Source organism: Salvelinus sp. IW2-2015, linkage group LG3 (genome assembly GCF_002910315.2).
Source record: "Salvelinus sp. IW2-2015 linkage group LG3, ASM291031v2, whole genome shotgun sequence".
NCBI lineage: Eukaryota > Metazoa > Chordata > Actinopteri > Salmoniformes > Salmonidae > Salvelinus > Salvelinus sp. IW2-2015.
Window position 1 is genome coordinate 31211564 of NC_036840.1, and position 13828 is coordinate 31225391.

General features: G+C 44.6%; 1 protein-coding gene across 1 annotated transcript in view; it reads right to left on the minus strand.

Annotated features, from left to right (window-relative positions):
• Positions 1–13828, minus strand: part of LOC111954498 (DENN domain-containing protein 4C) — a 61887-nt gene that overhangs the window by 20299 nt on the left and 27760 nt on the right. Inside the window, exons 3-16 of the mRNA XM_070436027.1 lie at positions 12866–13118; positions 12407–12476; positions 10516–10685; positions 9763–10004; positions 9461–9527; positions 9240–9298; positions 8020–8164; positions 7636–7811; positions 7356–7456; positions 6741–6959; positions 4271–4416; positions 3757–3795; positions 2982–3115; positions 2679–2811 (exon numbers count right to left, since the gene is read on the minus strand). Coding sequence (XP_070292128.1) covers positions 2679–2811; positions 2982–3115; positions 3757–3795; positions 4271–4416; positions 6741–6959; positions 7356–7456; positions 7636–7811; positions 8020–8164; positions 9240–9298; positions 9461–9527; positions 9763–10004; positions 10516–10685; positions 12407–12476; positions 12866–13118 — 1954 coding nt within the window. The remainder of the gene's footprint in view (positions 1–2678; positions 2812–2981; positions 3116–3756; positions 3796–4270; positions 4417–6740; positions 6960–7355; positions 7457–7635; positions 7812–8019; positions 8165–9239; positions 9299–9460; positions 9528–9762; positions 10005–10515; positions 10686–12406; positions 12477–12865; positions 13119–13828) is intronic.

Genomic DNA, 13828 nt, shown 5'->3' on the forward strand with positions numbered 1-13828 from the left:
AGGAGCGAGMACGCCCCCATCCACATCGATGGGGCTGTAGTTGAGCGGGTTAAGAGCTTCAAGTTCCTCAGTGTCTACACACCCTTAGGAGGTTGAAAAGGTTTGACATTGGCCCTCAAATCTCAAAAACTTCTACAACTGTACTGCCATCCAGGACCTCTATATCAGGCGGTGTAAAAGGAATGCCTGAAAAATCGTTAAAGACTCCAACCACCCAAGCCATAGACTGTTCTCTCTGCTTCCGCATGGCAAGTGGTACCGGCGCATCAATCCCGACACCAACAGGCTCCTGAACAGCTTTTATCCCCATGCCATAAGACTGCTAAATAGATACACCACMTGACCAAAAATATGTGGACACCTGCTCATCGAACATATCATTCCAAAATCATGGGCATTTAACACGGAGTTGGTCCGCCCCTTTGCTGCAATAACAGCCTCCACTCTTCTGGGAAGGCTTTCCACTAGATGTTGGAACATTGCTGCGGGGACTTGCTTCCATTCAGCCACAAGAGCATAAGTGGGGTTGGGCACTGATTTTGGGCGGTTAGGCCTGGCTCGCAATCGGCGTTCCAATTCGTCCCAAAGATGTTAGATGGGATTGAGGTCAGGGCTCTGTGCAGGCCAATCAAGTTCTTCCACACCGATCTCAAAAAAACATTTCTGTATGGACATCGCTTTGTGCACGGTGGCATTGTCATGCTAAAACAGGAAAGGGCTTCCCCAAACTGTTGCCACAAACTTGGAAGCACAGAATCGTCTAGAATGTCATTGTATGCTGTGGCGTTAAGATTTCCCTTCAYTGGAACTAAGGAGCCTGAACCATGAAAAACAGCCCCATTATTCCTCCTAAACCAAACTTCACAGTTGGCACTATGCATTGGGGCAGGTAGCTTTCGACTGGAATCTGCCAAACCAAGATTTGTCCATGGGACTGCCAGATGGTGAAGCGTGATTCACCACACCAGAGAACACATTTCCACTGCTCCAGAGTCCAATGGCGGCGAGCTTTACACCACTCCAGATGATGCTTGGCATTGTGCATGGTGATCTTAGGCATGTGAGCGGCTGCTCAGCCATGGAATCCCATTTCATGAAGCTCTGAACGAACAGTTCTTGTGCTGACGTTGCTTCCAGAGGCAGTTCAGAACTTGGTAGTGAATGTTGCGTGCTACAGCACTTGGCGGTGCCGTTCTGTGAGCTTGTGTGGCCTACCACTTCGATGCTGAGCCGTTGTTGCTCCTAGACATTTCCACTTCCCAGTAACAGCACTTAGTTGACCGGGGCAGCTCTAGCAGAGCAGAAATTCGAAGAACTGACTTGATCCTATGACGGTGCCACTTTGAAATCATTGAGCTCTTCAGTACTGGCCAATTTACTGCCAATGTTTGTCTATGGAGATTGCATGGCGGTGTGCTCRATTTTATACACCTGTCAGCAACGGGTGTGGCTGAAATAGCTGAATCCACTAATTTGAAGGGGTGTCCACATATGGGGCGACAGCGTAGCCTAGTGGTTAGAGTGTTGGACTAGTAACCGAAAGGTTGCAAGATCGAATCCCCGAGCTGGCAAGGTACAAATCTGTCGTTCTGCCCCTGAACAAGGCAGTTAACCCACTGTTCCTAGGCCATCATTGAAAATAAGAATTTGTTCTTAACTGACTTGCCTAGWTAAATAAAGGTCAAATTAAAAATTAAAAAAGACTTGTGTGWAGCTAAGAAAATGGCTACACGGACTATCTGAGTTGACCTTTGTATTTTAATTTTGCACTGTCACTCACAGGGCTCTACGCACACGTCACTCACACACTCTATGCACACCCCAACATAAACACTCACTCCATAATTTGCTCACACACACATTTATACTGACACTACAAACACTCACATACAATCATCATATACACTGCTGCTACTCTGTTTATCATATATCCTGATGCCTAGTCACCATAGCCCTATACATATCTACCTCTATCGATMCAGTATCCCTACACATTGTAAATATGGTACTGGAACTGACCCTGTGTATAGTATGCTTATTTACTTTATCGTGTTCTTATTTTTATATCTCTTGTGTTTTTGTTCTACCTTGTTATTTGTAGTATTACATTGTTATTGATTATTGCATTTTAGGGGATAGAGCTTGCAAGAAACGCACTGACATTAAAAATGGAAACATACACCCTACCGCACTAACTCTCCTGCACTGACTATGAGCACACACTGGATTCTACCCACACACACACACACTATACGCCCACACTTTCACACTCACCACGTACGCTCTGCTACGGTTTTACCTATCCTGTTGCCTAGTAACTTTACCCCTAACTATATGTACATACCTTCCTCAATTTCCTCATACCACTGCACATCGACTCGGTACTGGTACTTCCTGTATATAGCCATGTTATTTTCACTCTTTATTGTTATTAACTGTGTATTTATTCCTCATGTCACCATTTCGATTTTATCTTTAACTCTACATTGTTGGAAAAGGACCCRTAAGTAAGCATTTCACGGTTAGTCTAAACCTGTTGTTTTACAAAGCAAATAAAACGTACTGTACCAGAAGTAGCCTGTTACACCTGATCCTCTGGCTAACTGTTTGTTATTGTACACACCATTGCATCTATCCCATGATCCTGCAACTGTGCGTGTGTGYGCGCACGCGTGTACCTGCTTGGTCCTCTTGGCCAGCAGTGCAGGGCTGCTGGACAGGCTGGCCCCTGGTGTACTGCTCCTCAGCGCTGGTATCACCTCTCTGGGACGGTCAAACAGGTCCATACGCAACCGAGGGAAACTCTTATAACTAACAGAGTGAGAAAGGAAAAAAAACACCACAGGTATGAGWGTGAAGCTAATGCAGACCCGCTTCCCTTCCTCTGAGCCAGACGTCCACTGTAAAACACTACCGGTCTCACTGGTGTTATTGTGCTGTCAATGTGTTGGTGGTGCAGCATGTACTGGGGGGTAGCTCACCTGTAGCGGGTAGGGGGATCAGATTCATCCTCSGTGTTGGGAGGTTCTGGGGGCATGACGAAGACTGTATGCTCGCTCTTCTGTGATTCGTCTAGTTCCATGAGCTTAGTGTCCTCTGARGACTCACCCTCCACCTATGGAAAGAAAAACATGTTGTCAGTGTCAGCGCACATGGCCATACACACACAGACAAGCCTCTCGAGTGGCTCAGTGGTCTTAGGCACTGTATCGCAGTGCTAGCTGTGCCACTAGAGATTCTGGGTTTGAGTCCAGGCTCTGTTGCAGCCTGCTGCAACTGGGAGACCCATGGGGCGGCGCACAATTGGCCCAGCATCATCCGGGTTAGGGGAGGGTTTGGCCGGCAGGGATGTCCTTGTCCCATCGTGCACTAGCAACTCCTGTGGCGGACCGGGCGCAGTGCACGCTGACCAGGTCGCTAGGTGTACGGTGTTTCCTCCGACACATTGGTGCGGCTGGCTTCCGGGTTAAGTGGGCATTGCGTCAAGAAGCAGTGCGGCTTGATTGGGTTGTGTTTCGGAGGATGCATGGCTCTCGACTGTCGCCTCTCCTCAGTCCGTACGGGAGTTGCAGCGATGAGACAATTGGATACCACRAAATTGGGGAGAAAAAAGGGGTAAAAATTAAATAGAAAAAAATCTATAAATAAAAACACAGACAAATCAAAATCACTAAAACCATTCTTCTAATGCATAAAAATGAGAGACTAGTTGGAAAAGGAGATATGTTAAAACTTGATTAGTGTCCGAGGGATTACCTTAGTGCCTTTGTCGTTGCCTTTATCAGAGGGAAATAGCTGCAGGGGGAAAAAAGTAAAAGGAACAGATTAAATCAGAGGAAAATGAGCCTTCCTCCGTCAGTCTCCTCTGGAGGAATGTTACGACGGAGTCACCAATAAAACACATTAAAAACAGTACCACAGAAATTGGGTTCCGAAAATTGACATTGCTCTAGGGCCATGTTCTTGTCTAGCAGGGTTTGGGGGGAAATTCCAAATAAAAAAATCTAAAAGTGAAGTTCATTTTCAAAGATACATTTTCAATTAATTAATTGATGTTCAGTTCACTTCCTGGCTTGATGGGAGTTGAAATGGAATTGGCCAACCCAGCAGGCAAAGCATAAAAAAATGGCATCATTACAAGCAGTTTTAGCTGCAGGGAACACTGTTGGAACTCAAAATCATTCATTGAATTTCAATTAACTCCCTGGATTGACGGCGTTGATATTAAACTGACCCCCCACACGGACTCCTGTTGCTTGATAATGCTCACCTTCTCGATGCAGTCGTCGAAGAAGGCAAGGCCTGTGTCCTTGTCGCTGACGAATGTGCACTCCTCGATGAAGCGGATGAAGATCTGAGTCTTGGTCAGCTGCGAATAGAACTTCTGGTGGGCTCGCTCCCTGCTCTTTAGGAAACCTGGGAGAGGACAGAGAGCCAGGTCAATGGGCCTATCCCATAGGAAACCCTCAGGAAATGCTACACAAATGTTATCTAAACACTAAAACGCTGTGTGGCCAGAGTCAAAATAAAATGCCAAAGGAAATTTGCATTGTGTGGATTTTATAGTGTCCTTATTTTAAATTACAATTCTCCAGTATTAAAAACCAAATGTATATTCAGTGAATGGGTAGTGTGGGACTCAGTGAGATGGTGAACTAACCTTTTAAATCAAACGGGCAATAGAATATAATGGTATAAGTATATTTTCTTACGAATGCATTATGTAGTTGAAAGTATTTAACCCAGGATGAAGACAATATAGCCACTACAGATGGTCACATAACCAAGATGTGTAGCTCTTTCCCCACTGGTTCTGCAGCCTCCATTGGCCTCCATGGACCTAAATGAGGATGTGATCCCTTTCCAAGAAGCCTACATCAGTGGAAAGTCTTTGCAGCCAATGCCACGGATGRTTGATTTCAGATACTTTGAGCAATGACTGAGTAGGCTTGTGAAATTAAAGATTTGCCTGTTATGAACACTTGGAGCAGCAGTCAGATACGCTGTCTGGTTAGCACAGCTCCTGGATAACATTAAAACAATGTATAATATACAGTACCAGTCAAAAGTTTGGACACAACTACTCATTCAAGGGTTTTTCTTTATTTTGACTATTTTCTACATTGTGGCATCTAAACTATGAAATAACACATATGGAATCATGTAGCAACCAAAAAAAGTGTTAAACAAATCAAAATATATTTAATAATTGACATTCTTCAAACTAGCCAACCTTTGCCTTGATGACAGCTTTGCACACTCTTGGCATTCTCTCAACCAACTTCATGGGGAATGTTAATCCAACAGTCTTGAAGGAATTCCCACATATGCTGAGCACTTGTTGGCTGCTTTTCCTACACTCTGCAGTCCAACTCATCCCAAACCATCTCCATTGGGTTGAGGTCAGGTGACTGTGGAGGCCAGGTCATCTGATGCAGCACTCCATCCCTCTMCGTCTTGGTCAAATAGCCCTTACACAGCCTGGAGGTGTGTTTAAGGTCATTGTACAGTTGAAAAACAAATTATAGTCCCACTAAGCGCAAACCAGATGGGATGGCATATCGCTGCAGAATGCTGTGGTAGCCATGCTGGTTAAGTGTGCCTTGAATTCTAAATAAACCACTGAGAGTCACCAGCAAAGCACCCCCACACCTGCTCCTCCATGCATTACACATGCAGGGATCATACGTTCACCTACTCCTGTCTCTTATACACATCTAGATGTGTATAAGAGACAGGGCCTGATTCAGTCTCCTCTAAATAGTTGATGTTGAGATGTGTCTGCTACTTGAACTCTGAAGCATGTATTTTTGGGCTGCAATTTCTGAGGCTGGTAACTCTAATGAACTTATCCTCTGCAGCAGGGGCAACTCTGGGTATTCCTTTCCTGTGGCAGTCCTCATGAGAGCCAGTTTCATCATAGCGCTTGATGGTTTATGCGACAGCACTTGGAGAATCTTTCAAAGTTCTTGAAATTTTCCGGATTGACTGACCTTCATGTCTTAAAGTAATGATGGACTGTCGTTTCTCTTTGCTTATTTTAGCTGTATAAATAAATAAAAACCCTGTAATGAGTAGGTGTCCAAACTTTTGACTGGAACTGTACATTGCGCAATTATAATACTTTGATAAATGTGTTAGATTGCAACAAATAAATTATCATTTGACTGTTATTTTAACGTTTTTTGTTGTGGTATTTTCACGCCACTTTTTCTCCCCAATTTTGGTGATATCCAATTGGAATCCAATTATGATCTTCTTTCATCGCTGCAACTCCCCAACGAGCTCGGGAGAGGCGAAGGTCGATTCATGCYTCCTCCGAAACATGAGCCGCCAAGCCGCGCTTCTTAACACCCGCTCGCTTAACCCGGAAGTCAGCCACACCAATGTGTCGGAGGAAACATCGTTCAACTAACGACCGAAATTCAGCTTGCAGGCRCCCGGCCCGCCACAAGGAGTCGCTTGAGCACGATGAGCCAAGTAAAGTTTTAGTATACTAATTATTTTCTTAACTGTCTATTTGCACATTTTACCTCCGTTTTGTGTACAGCATGTGTGCAAGATTTTGTTCTGGGTACCGTGATAAATGTTGTGGGCAAATAAATGAATTAAGGACTAAAAACGACCCATTCCCCATTGTTTCAGTGTAGGTMATTTAGTGAGTCGGAGGCGGTGGCCTTATTGGAGGGGACTTGGGTGATGGGTTTGAGATGAGAGTGGTGAAACACATCCACACTAACCCTGTARGTCATATAGTGAGTCTGCAGAGGTGGCTTTCTCAGAGGGGGCCTGGGTGATGGGTTTGAGGTAGGAACGGTAGCCCTTCAGGATGTGGGCCATGAAGCGCAGCAGGGCCTCTTGGATCTCCATCTCCAGGGAGGTCATCTTCTTGTGCCAGGTGAAGTCCGCCTCGATGGGGGTATTCTCCACCGCCAAGCCCTCCTGGGCTGTCCGACGCACTGAAAACAGCCACCAGACCGGATATTTACCGTTCTCGTTTTATTCACATTTGACATACCAAAGGTGGTCCTCTGTCGCTCAGTTGCAACGCCAAGCTAGTGGGTTCGATTCCCGGCAACACCCGTACGTGAAATGTATGCACGCATGACTGGAAATAGGATCTGCTAAAGCAAATATATTATGATTATATTACATGAGCATAGCAGGCTTAATGCACCATTTACTCATTATCGGCTGGATAAATTCTTCCATAATTTATATCTAAAGACATATATTCATAAAGAATTCACTTATATATCATACGTACAATTTGTGTACTTTTATCCTGAATGCACTGGCAATGAAGCAATTGCTATGAGAAACCCGCTGAGGTGACTGTGACTATGTGTACCTACCGATGCCCAGCTGGTGGTGCAGGTTGGCCAGTGAGTTAAACAGGCTCTTGCAGGGTTTCTTTGGGAGGTTTTTCCAGTTACTGTGTCTCTTCTCATCAGACCTGCACAGTTGGTTCAGAATAGTGTTTTTGGAATATGCTCATTCTCGTGTAAATAAAATATTAACATGCGATATATGTACCGAAAAACTTTTTGGGGGTATCGACAACAGGATAAAGTGTGTAAACAGATCCACATGTCAAAATGGGTGAAATGCTCCTTTAAAGTGTATGGATCTTACAGGTAAATAGTGTTGGTGTCCAGGTCCACACAGACCACGTCCGGCGGGGGGTCATAAAGGTCAAAGTAGCGGGAGTCCACGCCCACGATGAAGGGAAAGGGGGCATTGAGGACCCCCGCCAGGGAGAGCGGGCAGAGGGGGATGTACGGGCACTGCCACTGGAACGGGAAGATCATCTGGAGAGAAGAACACAGATGGAGAGAACTTTTATTTAACATTTTGATCTAACTTTTAACCTAAAATCAGTCCTACATGGGCCACACGCTGTATATAAAAGGTAACTGGATAAAAACTCCAACCAACTAACTAATCAATACCATTTTATTCGAATAGTCCTTTTTACAACATTTTAAAAGCTGAATGACCATATCCTGTATCACTCACCGCCACTACGGCCTCTGCTACCCCGGTGAGTACAGCGGGTCTCAGGGAGTGAAGCAGGATCTTACTCTCCAGCAGGACAAAGTGCAGCAGCGTGGCACAGTTCTCTGGGCCCAGGTTCATCAGCAACGTACTGTAGTCTGCCCCACTGAGGAGAGGAGGAGAGAGAGGAGGGGATGAGAGGCAAGTTGGGAAGAGAGGAGCACAGAGGGATTGGGGACACGATTCAAACCAGACTCAGGGATACAATGGCTGGGTCATCAAAGGTTGGATTGGATGAAGGGCAGCCGTCTTTGAAGGGAGGTTTGTAATTGGTACAGGTGCACTGAGAAGGTGTGTGGTTAAATAAGTAAGGAAGGGGGTGAAGGTAAACTGGATTGAGACAGAAGATCAGGTTACACTGTTTGTTCCCTTGCGACAAAACCTGTTATTTTAAAAACCTTTTCAGGGGAATGTACTTTTATTTTCAGAGAATAACAAGTTCAAACTTTCCAAAGCAGCAAACACTTTTAAATCTGGCCCAAAGGCACCAGCCAGCAAGTCTTCCAGTCCCGAAAGTCATGATCTCTCTAGCTGACCAACAACAATATATTCCACTCTGAAATTATAAATCTGGAGAGGAAAAAGCCTGATGATAATGATGGAACATCTGGTATTTTCAGAACATTTTGAGGTTTGTTGGCAGAATGCAATGGCAGCATAACAGTTTATTTAATATGTACATGCAGGGCTTATGCACTTAATAATGAAGGACCTGTCCACAATGTGACAGACAGGCAGTGCCGTTTCTGGCAGTCCTAATGCCTGTTTTCTATTGGCTGTTTCAAAGCGTGACTATTTGACCTCGGAAAACTGACATGAATTAATGCGTTTTGCATTACCAAACTAGAACCTTTGGAGAATGCTGGATGATTGATTTTTTCTAACCCCGGTATTTCCTTTGGAAAATATGTGGTTGATGATCTGCAATGATAACAATAACTGGGCCCAGTTTCTCTTTCTGTTCCTGAAGCCTAGACTTTCACAGCTCTAAACTTGTGGAGAGGACGTACCGTCTGAAATCAAGCTACGAGGATACGGTGACGGTTCAGATTTTTCATTGTGTGTTTGTGTTCTAAATGTGTGCAAGTGCAAAATCCGATTGAGCCTTTGAGACAGCCGATAATGTCCAGGAGAACACACATTCGCATTGATCCATTCAGCCAGCTTTAAATAAGTCGTACCTGAGAGGGAGAGGAGTACACACAGGTTGTGCGAGCATCAAGGTGTCGTGTGCAGAGAGCTGAAAGAGAAAAGCAAAAAAATGTCACCCTGGCATGACACCAGTTTTTTTCTCCTTCTCACACATCAAACACATTCATTCACACAAAGGTACAGACACAGATGCAAAAAACACCAACAAATTTCCCTCTCTAACACACAAAAAAAAACTATGGCATCTCACTTGGACCAAGATTCTGGGCCTCTGAGGTGAAGGGAAGGACACGTTGTGCATGAAGTGCGAGATGTGCCTGTAAAAGAAACAAAGCAGCAAACACAACCACATTAGTCTCTACCAACACCCACCTATCCCTCTCCAAACTATCAAATTAATTTATAAAAACTCAAATACATGTATAAAACACATACATCTTGAGCTGCGCCTGATTTAGTTGTCCTGGTGCAATGGAACCAATGGAATAGTCCCAAAAGTGCAAACCACAAGCTAAATCAAGCCTCCAACTTGTCAAATTACGCAATCCTTACTTTTCGATGGGCAGCGGGTGGGGACCCGAGACGGACAGCTTGTAGAGGAACATGAGGAACTTGCGGAAAGACTCGAAGAAGGGCCAGCGAGAGAGCAGGCAGATGCACTTGTTGGTGTTGACCGTCCGGTTGGGGATCATCTTCTTCTCCACGGTGGTGAGCAGGCCCAGCTGCACCTTCTGCTTCTCACTGAGGAGATCTATGGGGTAGGCCTCGTAGAACTGGATGGCTGCGCCGTACATCTGGGACAGAGCAAATTATAACAGATTGATTCCTGCGTTAACATAAGGGACGTTAACAAACACCCTTCACGCATTTTAATGATATGGTGGAGTAGCGTTTGTGCACACTTCACACTAAATTGCTAAATGCGTTTACGTTGAACGCCACCCGTTATCTCAACTGGCATTCCCCTTTAACACAACAAAGTACAATTTCATTACTCTAGCTCAGAGAGATGTGACGTGGTTTGGGACAAAACTTGTGATCAGATTGTAGTTTGCTCAAGCGGCAGCTGACATTGAGGTGCATTGAAACACAGCCTGATGAGGAAACAAATTATTCTACCCATTCCCACAGTCACATGCAGCTCAGGAAGTGAGACTTGAATGTTGACTATTACAGCTGTCAATCAATCGACAGTACCACAGGGCTGTTCAATTCCAGCCATCCATAACAGCCATCCATAACTATCTATTCATGATTCATTGTAAATCATGTTAACTGATATAATGCCATTGCTGTTACACCTACCTTTTCCCCAGAGGAGTTGGTTAACACAAAGGTGGAGAAGACGGGCAGAGGGTAGCGTGTGTTGGGGGCCCAGCACTCGATCTTAGCCCCCATGGGGAGGCAGAACAGGGGCACAGACTCAGACAGGGGGAATGACTCATAGTCATCCTCTGGGTAGCGGAAGATGAGGCCTGGAGGAGAGAGAGCAATCAATCCATCTTTTTTTATATGGCAAGTCACACATAAGACATACACCGAGTGTACAAAGACACCTGGTCTTTCCATGATATAGACTGACCAGGTGAAAGCTATGATCCCTTATTGATGGCACTTGTTAAATCCACTTTAATCAGTATCGATGAAGGGGTGGAGACAGGTTAAAGAAGGATTTTTAAGCCTTGAGACATGGATTGTCTGTGTGTGCCATTCAGAGGGTGAATGGGCAAGACCAAAAATGTAAGTTCCTTTGAAAGGGGTACGGTAGTAGGTGGCAGACGCCACTGGTGTGTGTCAAGAACTGCAACGCTGCTGGGTTTTTCACGCTCAACAGTCTCCTGTGTGTATCAAGAATGGGCCACCACCCAAAGGACATCAATACATGTAACATTAATTTCATTGGGGTACACTGAAAGCACTAGACTACATATACCAAGGAAAATGATGTCTACAGATCCCACTACACAATAGTAACATCTATGAAGTGAAGACTGGAGAAGGGAAGGACAAAAATTGGCTCACTTGGCTGTTGGAATAAAATCAAACCCCTTTCCCTTTGTCATATTTTCATTGCCATCAGCCAGTGTGCTGAGATACAGAACACATTATTTTCAAAGGATAACACTTTGCTGATCAAGGCCTGTGTCACCCATGGCCTTTTGTGAATTCCAGAGAACGTTGTCAAAATAAAGCGACCGAAAGAGTAGGCGGGGTAGGAAGCAGTCTGGAGAATAAAAAGCGTCATCTCACAGGAAGAAGGCCTAGTAGAGATAAGGCGTATGTGCGCAGTATCTGAACAGGGGCCCGTCTAAGCCAACACCCAGCTCTGACCTCACAAAGTAGCAAGTGAGAGACAGGGAACAACTCCGCTGTATTTACAAGAATGTGGATACTGGTACATGGAGGGAAACCAGCTGAACAGGGCCTTACAAAATGTCTGATTCTGGGCTAGCTGTCCTCAGAAACATTACCTTTCCTAGTGTATAGTAAGAACACATGCTATTCTATATTCCATATGAACCTGTTTGGAGGTCATTAAAGTGAAAAACCAAAACGCGAAAAAGAGGGCAATTGCAATGGTGCATAATGACACCACTTTCCACCTTGAAATAAATGGGGACCAGAAACAAGGCTTGGAATGCTGATGAGAAACACTCGGAGCATTATGAGTTCTGAGTTGCCGTGAGCCATTCTAATGCGAGGCTCTGCCCTTTTCTAAACTCCAGATAGATGCACTGATTTGAAACTAGGACTGTGTCCCAAATGGCAACCTAATTCCATATATAGTGCACTACTTTTGACCAGGGCCTATTGGGAATAGAGTGCCATTTGAGACGCAGCCCATATCTTAAGATTCAGAAGAGCGACAAACCCCCCCAAATGAACCATGCCATTTTCCAGCCAACTATTCCAGGAATCATCAGTTTACAGGTATTTGAGTGACAGATAACAGAGCTGGCATATGCCAGTGCATTTAGTCTTATCTACAGCACACGGAAAGCTCCTGTCAATTCAGATCAATCATAAGAGATCAACATACAATTACTTTGAAGTCGACTCAGGCGCGAAGCAAGCGGAAATATATGGTAAACAGCATTGAACAAAGGCCAGGAAATAATAACTATCCATCAATGAGAGCAAAACAGGCAGACCGATGCGAAAAGATGGTAGATTAGAGACAACAAAGAAGACTCACCGGCTTTGTAATTGATGGAGTTGGACGCGGACACTGATTTCTTGTAGCACAGGAAAACACTGGAGCCCCACTGGAGGATGAAAAATAAGACCATGTGAGTTGGGGCTCAAAACAAAATTTTCAACGCTTAATTTCAACAGGACGTACTCGGGGTGAGTGCCATGGCCTAAATTTCATAATAGGTATATTCCAGCCCCATACATTCCCCCAAAACCCTACTTTTAAGGTGAAGATCCTTTCAGGGATTGAAATGTTGCAAACCATTAAAAAAAATATATATGTGTTGGAGAAATTGCGCATGTGGGCTTTAGTTCATTACCAATGGTAAAGTATATGACATCTGGCAGATGATTTTAACCACAGTCATGCGTGCGTACATTTTCGGGATTCAAACTCACAATCCAGACGTTACAAGCGCCATGCTCTACCAACTGAGCCACATAGGACCAGAGGACTCACCATGCCACAATTGAGGTTCTTGTCCACCTTGCAGAAGGTGTGCGGCGGCGTCTCGCCCTTGCTGGTGACGATGACGCAGATGTCGGTGACGGACAGGGAGTTCTGGGGCTGGACGGGCGGCGCGCGGCGTAAGGTGATGAAGATACGCTGTGAGGTAGCAGAGCTGTTGTTGACGTTGGCACAACGGCCGTACGGCGTGACCTGAATGACCTCACAGCCCTGGATGAGACGCTCCTTCCCTTCGTATAACACCCTGTGAGAGAGAGACAACCATATGAGTCAATGACTATGTACATATTCACCCACACACGCATTAATACATACACCACCAAACACATTCACAAACGAGATCTAGGCCAGAATCATTGTAGAGCACCCGAGACACACACTCAACAATATGAGCCAATCACGTACACATATTCATGCACATCCACATGAATAACACATTCAAATAAAATTGTATTGGTCGAATACACGTTTAGCAGATGTTATTGCGGGTAAAATGCTTGTGTTCCTAACTCCAACGGTGCAGTAATATCTAACAATACACAACGCACACAAATCTAAAAGCAACAGAATGGAATCCAGAAATATAGAAATATTAGGACGAGCAATGTCGGAGTCCGATGTACAGTTGAAGTCGGAAGTTCACTTACACTTAGGTTGGAGTCATTAAAACTCGTTTTTCAACCACTCCACAAATTTCTTGTTAACAAACTATAGTTTTGGCAAGTCGGGTAGGACATCTACTTTTGTGCATGACAATAAATTTTTCCAACAATTGTTTACAGATTATTTCACTTATAATTCACTGTATCACAATTCCAGTGGGTCAGAAGTTTACATACACTAACTTGACTGTGTCTTTAAACAGCTTGGAAAATTCCAGAAAATTATGTCATGGCTTTAGAAGCTTCTGATATAATTGGCATCATTTGAGTCAATTGGAGGTGTACCTGTGGA